Below are 12,616 nucleotides of genomic sequence, written 5' to 3'. Positions count from 1 at the left end.
TTTGTTGCTTGACCTCGCCAGCGCGCCGGTCAACATACAAACATGCCAAAGCGGCGTTTACGTCAAGTAGGCCTCGTTCCGAGTGTGGATGCCTCTTCCTCCCGGCGTAAACCAACGAAGAAGAAAAACACTCGAGCAAAAGTGCGCCTTAACTTTGTTCATTCAAACTATGTTGAAATGATGAGCGCATTTGGAATGAGCCAAGTCAACCGGGTGAGTTGCGAGCACTGACGCGTTTAGTCAATAAACAAAAAGACAAAAAAATGAACGTTGGGCTAAAACTTCACTGTGGCAACTTCCCATTATGACGAGTTGGGATCAATTTCACTAGTAAAAGTAGGACCGACGCTAAGATTTTGCGCGTCATCGGCCGGGGGCGGAGCGACGTTTGCCTTTCGGTGTGTACCCTTCAAGCTAAAAGGCTGCAGGCTTAAAACAGGAAGTCGTGTTAAAAGGTGAGCATAAACCATTTGAGGTGATGGAACAGCCATCCATCCATTATCTGAGCTGCTTATCCTCACGAAGCTCGTCGGGCGTCACGCAAGGCACAGAGAGACAAAAGAAAGATTTGCGCTCACATTCACGTCTACGGGCCATGGATGGGTTTCCAATAACGTCGCCGTCACCACCCTTCGACCAATGGGATAAATTAACGATGGGAAAAAAACCTCCGTGACACACAAGATGGCGTCAGGGGAAACCTATCCACGAGGATGTGGGAGGAAAAGCCACGGCGGGGCCGGGATTTGAACCGCGGAGGATTTGGGAGTTTGCGGGTGAACGTGTGGAGCATCCGCCATCATCTTCGCGATGACAACAAAATGAGCAAACGTCGATGATTAAACCGCGGTGGCCTCGTTCGTTCGTTTTGTTTGTTTGGTTTTTGCTAATGATTCATCGGAGAGGCGACGACCTTTGACAGCGAGCTTGTTTGCAGTGCACGCTGGGCCGTCGGGCAGCAGCGGCAGACGATTTCCGTCCTGCGAGGTGAGCAACACGATTGTTTGTCGAAACATTCTTCATTCTTCCTTCGAATGAAGGAAGAATGAAGAAATGCATTTTGGTCTGTGCCTGGGGCGCCCCGTGGCGGTGGACCTCACGAAGTGTGGCGCGCGTGCGTCGCGGGCCAAATCTCAAAGACGGGTCGAGCGAAACTTCTGTCGGCCTCATTTTCGACTTTTGCCAAACGTTTGTCCCCTTTCACAGCGGCCTGTCATGATGGAGTGATTTTTCTTCTTCTTCTTCTTCTTCTTCTTCCTCCTCCTCAGTCGGACCCGTTGGTCAACCGGCGGTCCCCGGCCCGAAGAGGACCCAACAGGATGACGTCGGATCGCGGCCCGCTGACCACGCTGGTGCTCAACACCGGCGACGGCGTTCCCGCCGCCCGCGTGCCCCTCAGCCTGCATCGACTCGACTCGGAGCTCAAGCTGTGGAACTTGCTCAACGTCGGGTACGACGAATATTTATGCAATTGAGGGATTCATGTCTTGGCAACGACATGAAAGTGAAATTATTGCCACTCGTCCTAACGGCCACGAATGCTTGAAGATTCCAATGATGACTTGCTGGCAACTTTACAATGTCCAGGATGTTATCATCCAGATTTGGAATTTCATAATACTGCGGGTCGACTTCCTGCAACTAATGTTTTTAGGATGCTCGATGAAGTGCGCGGGGCAACGGGGCACCACTGCGGTCGGAGGGGCCGGCCGGGAGACCACCTTCGGCCCCTCGGAGTGGGAGGTGTCCCGTCTGCAGCGTTCACCTCCAACGAACGAACGAACGAACGAACAAACGCCGTCGGTGTCCAAAGTGCACACCGTGTCGACTTTTTACTTGCTCGAGTGCATCTCGACACCTTCGACTTGTCAGTACAATACGGGAGATCTTTTTTTTCTTTTTGTCATCAGATTATTGTTTACTTTTTTTGTTGGGGGGGTCAACGAGTACCAAGTCCAAGCAGCCTACATTTATTGTCTTATGTTTCAATACAACGTCCAGATATGAACGCACTTCAAAACCATTCAGCAATTGTTGAATCAACTTGAGAATGGACCACTTATCCTCACAAGGGCCGGATCGGCTGGGGCGCTCCCGCGACCCTCGTGAGGATAAGCGGCTCGGGAAATGGATGGAAGTTTGATTCCCAAAATAAAAATAAGGAAATAATATTTAACCTTCCTCAAGTTGATTTCCATACAAAAGTGAAAGTGAAGGCAAACTACAGGTTGAGTTTTGACAACACGCCAAGATGAAAAGTCAACATTTTGATGTCCATTTTATTGTGGATGAATTGATCAAGGATGACGCGATCAAACGAGTGAATTTGAAGGAAGCCGCTCAGTGGTGGTCGGAGTGCGCGCTTCCTTTTTTTTTTTTGGGGGGGGGGGTTGTTTTGAAATGCGCGAAATTGCATTTGCTAAGCAGCTTCTCCGGAATGTCGTACGTCACAGGACGACGGACGAAGACGGCCGCTGCGGGGGCCTCATCAGTCGGGACGCCTTCGTCCCGGGAATGTACAAGATGCGCTTCGAGACCGCCCCCTACTGGAGCAGCCTGGAACGCCGCTCCTGCTTTCCTTACGCCGAGGTCCTCATTTTACGCCTTTCATTTCCTATCACTTCAATATTTGCAAGCTATACTTTTTGTTTGGACTAACTTCACTATCGCTGAACACATCAGGAAAGTCAGAACCGTTCTTTTCTCTTTTGAAATTTGCCACCTGGGCCCAATGAAAGCCGCGCCCGCTGAGGTGTCAACCATTTGCCCTGCCCGTTAGCTCAGCGTACTGCTGCCACACCCAAAATGAATACATCAAGAAATAACGTTCCGGTCTAAGGCTGGCTCCGACGATCCAATAACTCCGCCAAGTCGACTTTTTAACAGTCAGTCAGCACAGCAGCGCAAAATTTCCGAGCCGACCCCGTCTGGTCTACGTTGAAAGGAACTTTGTGGCCTTTAGCTACACTGCTAGCTCCTCGCTACTACTCGGATGCTCACTGATGTGAAGTTTTGCGTGGGTGGAGAGGCGCGTTTCCTTCGGGTTGTCACTCGCGACGACGGTCCGCTTGGGTGCGCGTTATTCACCGGCGCTAACCCAACCGGCCGATGACTGGTCTGTGCGTCTCCGCGTGTGCGGCAGGTGGTGTTCACCGTCACGGACGCCACGGAAACGGTTCACCTGCCGCTGCTCATGAGCCGCTTCTCCTACAGCACGCACGTGGAAAGCTGCGATTTGCCGCTCACCGACCGCCGAGTGCCACCCAAGATCCGGACTGCGGAAATGAAACCGGACATACGCTGGCACGTCGCTGACTGAATCGTAAACTTTGCTGTTGCGCGGAAGGCCGGGATTGACCTCCGTGTCTCGTCCGCTCTTGCTTGGTTCCAAGTTATCAAATTGAAGTTGAAGTGGTGGGCAAACTTTTTGTCTCGGGAGCAACATTTTTTTTTTTTTTTTTTTAAATTAAAGACAAATCATGGGCGACATTGTTCGTTAATTTGAGAAAGGCATGCAAAATTGGTACATTTTGTCTAGAATTCCAAAATGTTCATTTTTGCTCATGGCCTTTGTTCTATTCTTTGCCCGCCCTTCAATGTCAAATCCACATTTTTCTGTGTTTTGTAACTTTTTTTGTTGTTGTTATTGGGTGTAACATTCAGTCCAAAATGCTGCAAATACAAACCTTCGTCTTCTTGTTTCGCCAGCGTCACGTAATTGATTGTGCTGTAATATGAGTTATTTGGAATGTATCTTATTTAATCATTTAGCTCAATAAAAAAAAAAGAAAAATCTTTGGTTGTTTTTTAACAGGGGGCAGGGCAACGTTTCCTCTCCACCAATCAGAAAACACCACGGGGTGTTCCTTTGTAGTGCCGGTTCGAATTAAACCGTCGTACCATTTAACACTAAACTCACCGTATGTTTTTGGAAAACATTTGCATATGAAGTAGCTATCATCCAAATCATACATGCTCGTATATTTCGAAAAGGGTAGGTGTGCGTCCCATGTTCGTATTTACGATCAGGCGTCGAAGGCGGCCTTCCCGTGGGTCCTTGCATCGTCGCCGGTGACATTTGACGTCGCACTTTTCAATAACACAACAACAACGATGAGGAGGTGAAAGGACGCCGACTCCAAGAAGATTTCTTTTATTCCTCCCGCTCGCTCGGAGGTCGGACGATGTCTCAACTTTTTCGGCTTGTGTCGGCGACGGCCGCCGCTCGGCTTCTGCTCTGCCGGGCTGCGCCGGGCGCGACTCGGCTGGACGCCGCCGCGGCAGGACGTCGCCTCGTTGCCGGCTACCCGCCCTTCGACGTGCCGCCGGTAATGACCGCTCTTGCATTTGGCCATGTATTATCGGGTTTATGTTTTGTAAATCATGTCTAAAAGACCCCTTCTCACCTTAAAGACTCCATTTGGACGCTAGGTTAAAATGTGAGTCGACTTTCACCGCAAAGTAAGGCTTGAATAGCTTGATGATGAAGTATTTGAGGACTCTTCTCTTTGGTTTGGTCTCTGTGATTCTTCTCTACGTTTATTGACTTTTTTTCGGACTTTCAAACAGTTGACGAAATGCTCTTTATCTTCTCATCGTACACCACAACAAATGTCAGCAAATATAGAAATGTGTTTCCTAATAGAGCAACTTAGCCGGCGTCACTGCTAAGCTAACTAGCTAACGCCAAACAAAGTTCTGACGTAAGAGCTCACTCATCGTAAAGATGACATCGTTTGAATGCTAAAAATGGCAATAAAAGTACTCATCCGTGATTGTTGTGAGACACACACCGGCTCAAAATGCTTTTTCTTTTTTTTTTTTTTTTTTTTTTTTTTAAATTATTATTTTTAAAATGTTGTTATACAGTAGTAACTACTTTTGTTTTGTTCTTTACGGCTGTGGATGTTGTGAAAGCACTTTTTACTGTCAATAAATCTGTGTTCCAACTGTCATGAACAAAGTTTTAGTTGTTCGGAAATGTTGACTCTCCCGCAATAATGAAAGATGTCAGAGAATACTGCGACTCGGCATAAAATATGTCCACTCTCATTCTCACGCGCAACTCGAAGCTTTGACAAAGAAACCAAAACATGTTCACGTTGTCTCCTGCGTTTTGTAACGTAACGAGGCTTTATTGGTTCGTCGAGGTTTATCTGCATATCGTGTCCTGCCAATTTGTGTTCGTCTGACGCCAAAGGTGAAGCTTGGGCCTGTTTTGTCTTTTGTTTTAGAGGACGCGTCGGACTCGGGCCGACATCCTGTCCACGCGCGTCTTTCAGCTTGCTCGGCGTCGTCTTTATTCCAGTGAGCCCAAAGGTGAACGCGGGACCTCCTGGATAGAATCGCTTCCGCAAATGTCTGACCGCAACACGACAAGCGTTTGTTTGTCATTTCCAGATGGGAAAGGAGAAAGCGGAGGAGGACGAGGAGGACGGGCAGGAGGCGGGAAGAGAGGAGGAGGAGGAGGAGGGGAAAAAGACTGGTGGAGTCGAATGCAGAAGGTTTGAGGCGTCTTTGGCTTTCACGAGGAACACGACGAAAGCGGACCGTCGCCGCGTTTGTGCCTTCGCGTGGAGCCAATCAGAAAATTAGCAGGCGTTGCGGTCGTTAGCGTTGTTACGCTTCCTGTCTGCGTCCAGGGCGACCTCCCGTGGGACGAGAAGGACTTCCGCTACCTGGCCGTGGGGGCCGCCGGCGCCGCCTCGGCGCTGCTCTACGTGTACTTCCGCGACGACGGCCGCGAGATCAGCTGGAAGGACTTTGTGCGGCGCTACCTGGGCCGCGGCCTGGTGAGTTTGCGGCTTGGATTCGGCGGGGGCGAGACTTTCCTTTCGAACGCGTGCCGCGTGGTCCGAGGCGTCCGCATCGGCTTCAGTCACGTTTATTTGTCCTGCTTTTCAAATCTCCCACAGTTATCGGACGGCTTATGTTGTTGTCCCCCCCCCCCCCCTCCTCCTCCCGTCTGCTATAAATCATTTTTACCAGCCCGAATTTTCCAGGTTCACGTTGATTTCATCAAAAAAGTCTGCATTTGAGAAAAATTCTCCTATTTGCTGAGGTTTATAGTTCTCAGTCCTTTGGTGTCGATAGTAGTCGTGGACTACGTGTGTGATGGTGAGGAATTTGCCGCCTCGCTTCCGAAGTTGCCGTAACGCGTCCTCCGTCCATTCCGCCCGACTTTGGGCGGGAAGAGAAACGTCTGACGTGGAAACGGTCGAGACTCGTTTTGTTTTTCTCGCGTTTGCGACACTTCAATTGTTTGCGAGGTCGATCAAGACGCATCATATTTCCAGTAGTGGAGAACAAGCAAATATTGGACAAACTACGTGTGCGCGTGTACATATCGACAATAAATCAACGAATAGCGTAAGCAGACAGCGAGCAGGCTTGACGAGGACTTTTTGTGTTCAGGTGGAGCGTCTGGAGGTGGTCAACAAGCAGTACGTGCGGGTCATCCTGGCGCCCGGCGGAGACGCCGAAGAGGTCGGTCGTTCGGTGGCAAGAAGAAGCTCTGATCGTAAAAGCAGATTATTGACTCCGAGCTGAAATCTTTTCCTGCTCACGTTGTCCTCGGCACGGCAAAAATCTGTCACAAAACGGCGCAACTTTGGTTCCGGCGAGGTTGAAAAGGTCGCGCCTTCCCGTGTGCGCCCGCAGAGCTACGTGTGGTTCAACATCGGCAGCGTGGACGCGTTCGAGAGGAACCTGGAGACGGCCCACTCGGAGCTCGGCACGGAGGCGTCGCGCCGGCCCGCCGTGGTCTACAGCTCCGAGAGCGACGGGTCAGCGCCGCCCGGGAGCGCCTGGCCAGGAACGCCGCCTCAACGTCCCGGTTGTCTTTTTGTGCGTGCGCAGGTCTTTCCTGATGAGCATGATTCCCACGCTGCTCCTCATCGGCTTCCTGCTCTTCACCCTGCGCCGCGGAGCCATGGGGGCGGGTCCCGGCGGCGGCAGGGGCGGACCCTTCGGCGTGAGCGCGTCCACCGCCAAGATGATGAAGGACAACATCGAGGTGAAGTTCAAGGACGTGGCGGGCTGCGAGGAGGCCAAGCTGGAGATCCTGGAGTTTGTCAACTTCCTGAAGAACCCGCAGCAGTACCAGGACCTCGGAGCCAAGATCCCCAAGGTGCCGTCTCGGTCAGGTCTTCAATCCAAATGTGTTCATCGGAGGGTCCCAAATCATTTAGAAATCAAATCAAATCAAATCCAAGTACATGACAAAACGTCATCAGGACACCGAAGAAAAGTTTCAAACCTTTTTTCCCCCCTCCTTTGCTTACAGAAAATTGACATTGTTTCCCCTTCCTGTCGACAAACAAACTGTGAAACGATTTTTTGTTTGCGTCGTCGTGACAACGTCAAATCACCCCCTTGAGGTGACCCAAATCAAATGCGCCGTCCTTGAATTGAAACCATTTTGTCACATTGTATGGACTGATGCCGGTGCGCAGGGCTTGCGAGGAAAAGGTCTTTGCCTCCAATCTTATCAATTTATGAAATATTGAAGAAAATGTCGGTGATCCTGACTGACCTGCAACGGAAGAACTTTAGTCTGCTTTGACTGAAGTGTGTTTGAAAAGCTGCACGTGTCGATGTTACATCTCCGGTGGTATAAAAATGTCCACAAAAAGATATGGTGGTACTTTCAAGCGTATCAATGAGCGTCGATTTGAGTGGATCGTGAGAACCGGAGTAGAAATAGATGTGATTTATTCATATTTGTGAACAAGACGGCAGTAAATGGCAGCCGCGCGCGTTCCACACAGACTGAGGGCAATTCGCGATTGTGTTCCTTTTTGTAGGGGGCCGTGCTGTCCGGACCTCCCGGCACCGGGAAGACTCTTTTGGCCAAAGCCACGGCCGGCGAGGCCGACGTTCCCTTCATCGCCGTCAACGGCTCGGAATTCCTGGAGATGTTTGTGGGCGTCGGTCCGGCCAGGGTGAGCGCCGGAAAGCCGCCCTCAAGCTGCTGAACGGGGCGGGGCGCGCTTCGCTTCGGTTCGGTCCGCTCCATTTGCTTGTCAGTTTCGTGCTCGCGAGCAAAACGGTGAAACACGAACTCTGCCCAAAGAGGCTGTCCGTCTGATGGATCGGCAGGTCCGGGACATGTTCGCCATGGCGAGGAAGAACGCCCCGTGCATCCTCTTCATCGACGAGATCGACGCCGTGGGCCGCAAGCGAGGGGGCGGGAACTTCGGCGGTCAGAGCGAGCAGGAGAACACGCTCAACCAGCTCCTGGTCGAGATGGACGGTCAGTTGGTGGCGGTCCCGAAAGTCAAGTCCGCTCCAAATTTTATTTGCGACGTCGGACGCGCTTTTGTTTTCCAGGCTTCAACACGGCCACCAACGTGGTGGTCCTGGCCGGAACCAACAGACCCGACATCCTGGACCCAGCGCTCATGAGGCCCGGCCGCTTCGACAGGCAGATCTACATCGGTGAGGCGCCCTCAAACGATCTCGCGAGTGATTTCTTACTCTCGGGGGGGGGGAGGGGGGTCACGTGACCTGCACTTGTGATGCACGGCCGCGAGGGGGCGATGCAGTAAAACTGTCGTTGACTCCCGTCAGGTCCTCCGGACATCAAGGGGCGGGCGTCCATCTTTAAAGTGCACCTGCGACCCATCAAGTTGGACCCCAGCATCGACAAGGACGCCCTCGCCCGGAAGATGGCCGCCGCCACGCCCGGTTTCACCGGTAAGGAGCAACGCGCCGCACCGCACACACATTTTGGCCGCCAAAGGAAAAGGTGATCTTGGTGTCTTTTGGTTCTGTAAACGTCAAATGTCCCGCTTGGAGTCCATCCATGCAGTCTCCGTGCCGCTTATGCTCACGTGAACATTTTTGATGATGTCCTTCTTGTCAGAGCAAACTTGTTGAATCAGACTGAAGACAAAAAAAAAAAACCCGGTTTAGGCTGCGCAAGTCCGCCGTTGACGCGTTGACGGCGTTCCGCTCTGACAACGCATTTATTTTGCTGCGTGGAAGTGAAACAGCCGCCTGACCGCAGATCCCCGCAACACGGTGGCGTTAGAACCAACCACTAGGCCGACGGGATTGATGCAATGAGCCCTGATCGAGCGTTTGCGCAGGAGCCGACATCGCCAACGTTTGCAACGAGGCGGCGCTGATCGCGGCGAGACACCTGAGCCAGCACGTCCGGCACGCGCACTTGGAGCAGGCCGTCGACAGGGTCATCGGAGGTCGGTCCCGGGGGCTCTTTTTTCACTTCCTTTTTGTTTTTTTTTAACTTCCTGGCCGAGCCTTCCTGGTTTCTTTTGTCGTTTTTCCGCCTCCCGGACTCGCGTCCTTGTTTGTGTTCTTTGCTAACGTCCTCCTTCACTTTTCTGGCCGATTCCCTTCAATCAGCCGCCGGTCGGCTTCTTGGTTCAGTTTTTGGCGTCCTTGGTTCTCCCTCCCCCTGCCTCTCTCATTTCCTAGTTGCCTTCTCGTTTGTCAGGTCTGGAGAAGAAGACGCAGGTGCTTCAGCCCGACGAGAAGAAGACGGTGGCGTACCACGAGGCGGGCCACGCCGTCGTCGGCTGGTTCCTGGAGCACGCCGACCCGCTGCTCAAGGTGGGGGGGGGGGGGGGGGGGGAGAACTCCGGTCTCCTGAGGACTCCGACTGACGCGTCTGCCCACCCCGCCATCAGGTGTCGATCATCCCCCGCGGGAAGGGCCTGGGCTACGCGCAGTACCTCCCCCGCGAGCAGTACCTGTACAGCCGCGAGCAGCTCTTCGACAGGATGTGCATGATGCTGGGGGGGCGCGTGGCCGAACAAGTCTTCTTCGGCCGCGTCACCACCGGAGCGCAGGACGACCTCAAGAAGGTCACGCAGTCCGCCTACGCGCAGGTAGTCGCTCGCTGGACGCGCCGTCGCTTTGTCGCTCCCTCGCAAGTCACACGCCGGGAATGTCGTTTCAGCTCCTTGCAACCTTTTTTGGGAGCTGCTTACTCCACATGGAATGATCAGATAAAAATGGATTTTGCAAAATAGTTTTTGGCGGAATTGATCTTCAGGAACAGGAATTGCTCCCTTATGAAAAAGAGAAGGAGTCTCGTCCTAATTTTCCAACTCACTTCCTGGTTTGGTCTGGGCCATCTTTCAGAAAATCTGCCCCCCAAAAAATTGTCCACCGACGTTTCGGAGAGATTTTGTTAGCATCCGTTTCTTTTCTGCCGGCGGGCTGAAATGAGAGGACACCGACTTTTGAATTTTGAACGTCCGAATTTGCCGATCCCGGCGGGCAGGTGGTGCAGTTCGGGATGAGCGACAAGGTGGGCCGGGTGTCGTTCGAGCTGCCGCGGCCGGGCGACGTGCGTCTGGAGAAGCCGTACAGCGAAGCCACGGCCGAGCTGATCGACGACGAGGTTCGAGCCCTGGTGGAGCGGGCCTACGACGCCGCCCTCCAGCTGCTCCGCGACAAGAAGGACCTGGTGGAGGCGGTACGTCCTCCGTGAGCTCGGTCTCGTCTTCGGAGGGCCCTTTTCAAATTTGGCCTCCCCCAAAAAATAAATCAATCCTTTCACGGGGGTCACGGGAGTGCTGGATGGAGCCAATCGTACCTCATTTCTCGCGTTGCGTGCGCTCAGGTGGCCAAACGTCTGCTGGAGAAGGAAGTCTTGGACAAGGCGGACATGTTGGAGCTGCTGGGGTCGCGACCCTTCCGGGAGAAGTCCACCTACGAGGACTTCGTGGAGGGCACGGGAAGCTTCGAGGAGGACGTGGGCCTGCCCGAGGGTCTGCGGGACTGGGACGGCCGCGGCGGGCCCGACGACGCTCGCGACCGACAGCGGGCAGGCTAGACTCCGCCTCCGAACGTGAGCCCCACCCCGTCTCTGTCGTGATCCTGGAGTGTCGGATGAAAGGAAACGTTTTGTGTGGCCCTCAAAAAAAAAGGCTCAATAACTGTGGACGTATACAGTGGACCCCCCCCCCCCCCACACACACGTTTGCATCTCGCCACTCGTGGCTTCGCCTTTCACACTCAGGTGGGTGTGGCTAATATGGAAATTGAGCATTTGGGCAATACAGTCATCAGTGTACTTATGAAGGTTCAAAAATTCCGGTTCGGAAAGGCCCCCTCGGAAAAATATTCTCAGCCAAATTCCAGCAACGTAAACATCCTGGATCTTGTTTTGAAAGTGGCGCGATAGAGCCGCTCTCTCATTGGCTATGGCCGGAGCATCTTCCCGGCGTCCCGTCGGCTAGCGAGGACATCGTTCTTTACCCATGATGCTTTGCCTTTCCCTTGGACGCTCGACTGTTCCGGAATCATGCTAACCCTACTTCAAGAAAGCGCACGTTTGTTTTTCTTCACTGCAAACCCCAAGAAACTTGAAGTCGTGCGCGCTCGCTCGCTCGCTCGTTTGTTTGTCTGTTTTGTCACGGCTGTCAAATGTCCCCCCACGTCACCCAAGGCCAAAGGTAAAAGAACATCATTTGTTTATTATTTTTTACATTATGTACTTTGAATGCTTTTTTTTTTTTTTGGGGGGGGGGGGGTGGTGGTGGTGGTGGCTTGCAACGGATTACTTGATTTAGCTAGAAAATGCGCTTCTAGTTACGAACGATCCACATTACAAAACGACTTTTGGAAGGAAATCATTTCGGAAGTCGCCGTACCACTGTACTTGACATTTTTTAAGAAATCGCATCAGGATTAAAAATTGCAGTTCGCGCTTGACGTGGGCAGGCAGGCAAGGACTCCCCTAAGCATTTTTTTTTCTCAACATGTATTTATGATCATTTTATAATCTCCCCCCCCCCCCTAAATTCCACAATCTTTGTTTTGTTTTGATTTCAAACACCGTTTATGTTATGTCATAACTTTTTGAAAGTTCATTTCTTTTTACAATGACAAATCAAAGTCGACATAAAAGCGGAAAAAAATATTTACATTTTTTTCTTTATTTATTGAAAGTTGTCATTTTGGATTTTGAATTCCCGAATAAAACATCCGTTGGTCTCAACGAAACATTTTTACACTGAACAGAACATTCATTCTGCTTTCTTTAATTTAAAAAATTGTAAAGAAAATACATTTATCTGTAGTATGATAACATTTTAGCCCTGGATTGAATACATTTTCGGGGGGGGGGGGATTTTTTTAATTGTAACCCTCCCTTCTTTTTCATCCACAGAAATTTCTGATTGCTATGATTTGTTTTTTTTTTTTCCTGGAAAGGTTTTATCAGCATTTTTGGCCACAGTTTTTATTTTTGCAGAATTACATGAAAACTTCACAGTTGAAAATGATTTTTTTTCAAATTAAGAACAGTCTTAACAAAAAAAATCTGAGCAATTTTTGAAAACTTCCAACTTTGTGTAAAGTTGAATGTGTTTACATGAAAAAAATACAACCAACTCCATTTCATTTCTGGGATTTGCTAAATTTTGCCTTTTTTATATAAAGCTGGTCAAGTACAATTTGAACTTCCTGTGCAACTTGGTGCCTTTTCCCATGAAAATAAAAATATATTTACATCACTGATCATGACCTACTTGGTCTAATGTTCATTTTTATTCAATTTAAATTATTTTTTAAAAGCTGCTCGTATTTCACAAAGAAAAACAAATTTACCACTCAAACGATTCTTTGTAGAATTACTACG

At 50.9% G+C, this 12,616-nt stretch overlaps 2 protein-coding genes across 6 annotated transcripts; both read left to right on the top strand.

Moving 5' to 3' along the window:
- The first annotated feature begins 42 nt into the window (after window positions 1-42).
- On the top strand, window positions 43-3,793 carry LOC133511763 (5-hydroxyisourate hydrolase-like). Of its 4 annotated transcripts, XM_061840659.1 has the most exons (5): window positions 367-455; window positions 938-987; window positions 1,269-1,450; window positions 2,454-2,589; window positions 3,143-3,793. In XM_061840659.1, exons 3-5 carry the CDS (start codon window positions 1,320-1,322, stop codon window positions 3,317-3,319), a joined length of 444 nt encoding a protein of 147 aa, XP_061696643.1. In that variant the 5' UTR covers window positions 367-455; window positions 938-987; window positions 1,269-1,319; the 3' UTR covers window positions 3,320-3,793. The 4 variants fall into 4 exon arrangements, with proteins under 4 accessions (XP_061696640.1, XP_061696642.1, XP_061696643.1 ...); XM_061840656.1 differs by lacking the exons at window positions 367-455; window positions 938-987 and adding an exon at window positions 43-213; XM_061840658.1 differs by lacking the exon at window positions 938-987 and having other exon boundaries at window positions 326-455.
- A 139-nt stretch (window positions 3,794-3,932) lies between these two features.
- Window positions 3,933-12,505, top strand: afg3l1 (AFG3-like AAA ATPase 1). Of its 2 annotated transcripts, none has more exons than XM_061840618.1 (16): window positions 3,933-4,328; window positions 5,235-5,319; window positions 5,401-5,504; window positions 5,643-5,792; window positions 6,415-6,486; window positions 6,634-6,785; window positions 6,859-7,129; window positions 7,806-7,943; window positions 8,101-8,254; window positions 8,332-8,439; window positions 8,572-8,697; window positions 9,093-9,203; window positions 9,461-9,576; window positions 9,654-9,854; window positions 10,253-10,447; window positions 10,595-12,505. In XM_061840618.1, the coding sequence occupies exons 1-16, from the start codon at window positions 4,185-4,187 to the stop codon at window positions 10,805-10,807; spliced, it is 2,340 nt and encodes a 779-aa protein (XP_061696602.1). In that variant the 5' UTR covers window positions 3,933-4,184; the 3' UTR covers window positions 10,808-12,505. The 2 variants fall into 2 exon arrangements, with proteins under 2 accessions (XP_061696602.1, XP_061696603.1); XM_061840619.1 differs by having other exon boundaries at window positions 3,937-4,328; window positions 6,661-6,785.
- Window positions 12,506-12,616: the final 111 nt, after the last annotated feature.

Source organism: Syngnathoides biaculeatus, chromosome 14 (genome assembly GCF_019802595.1).
Source record: "Syngnathoides biaculeatus isolate LvHL_M chromosome 14, ASM1980259v1, whole genome shotgun sequence".
Lineage (NCBI taxonomy): Eukaryota > Metazoa > Chordata > Actinopteri > Syngnathiformes > Syngnathidae > Syngnathoides > Syngnathoides biaculeatus.
Note: the sequence above shows the minus strand (reverse complement) of the source record. Positions and strands in the feature narration are given on the sequence as shown.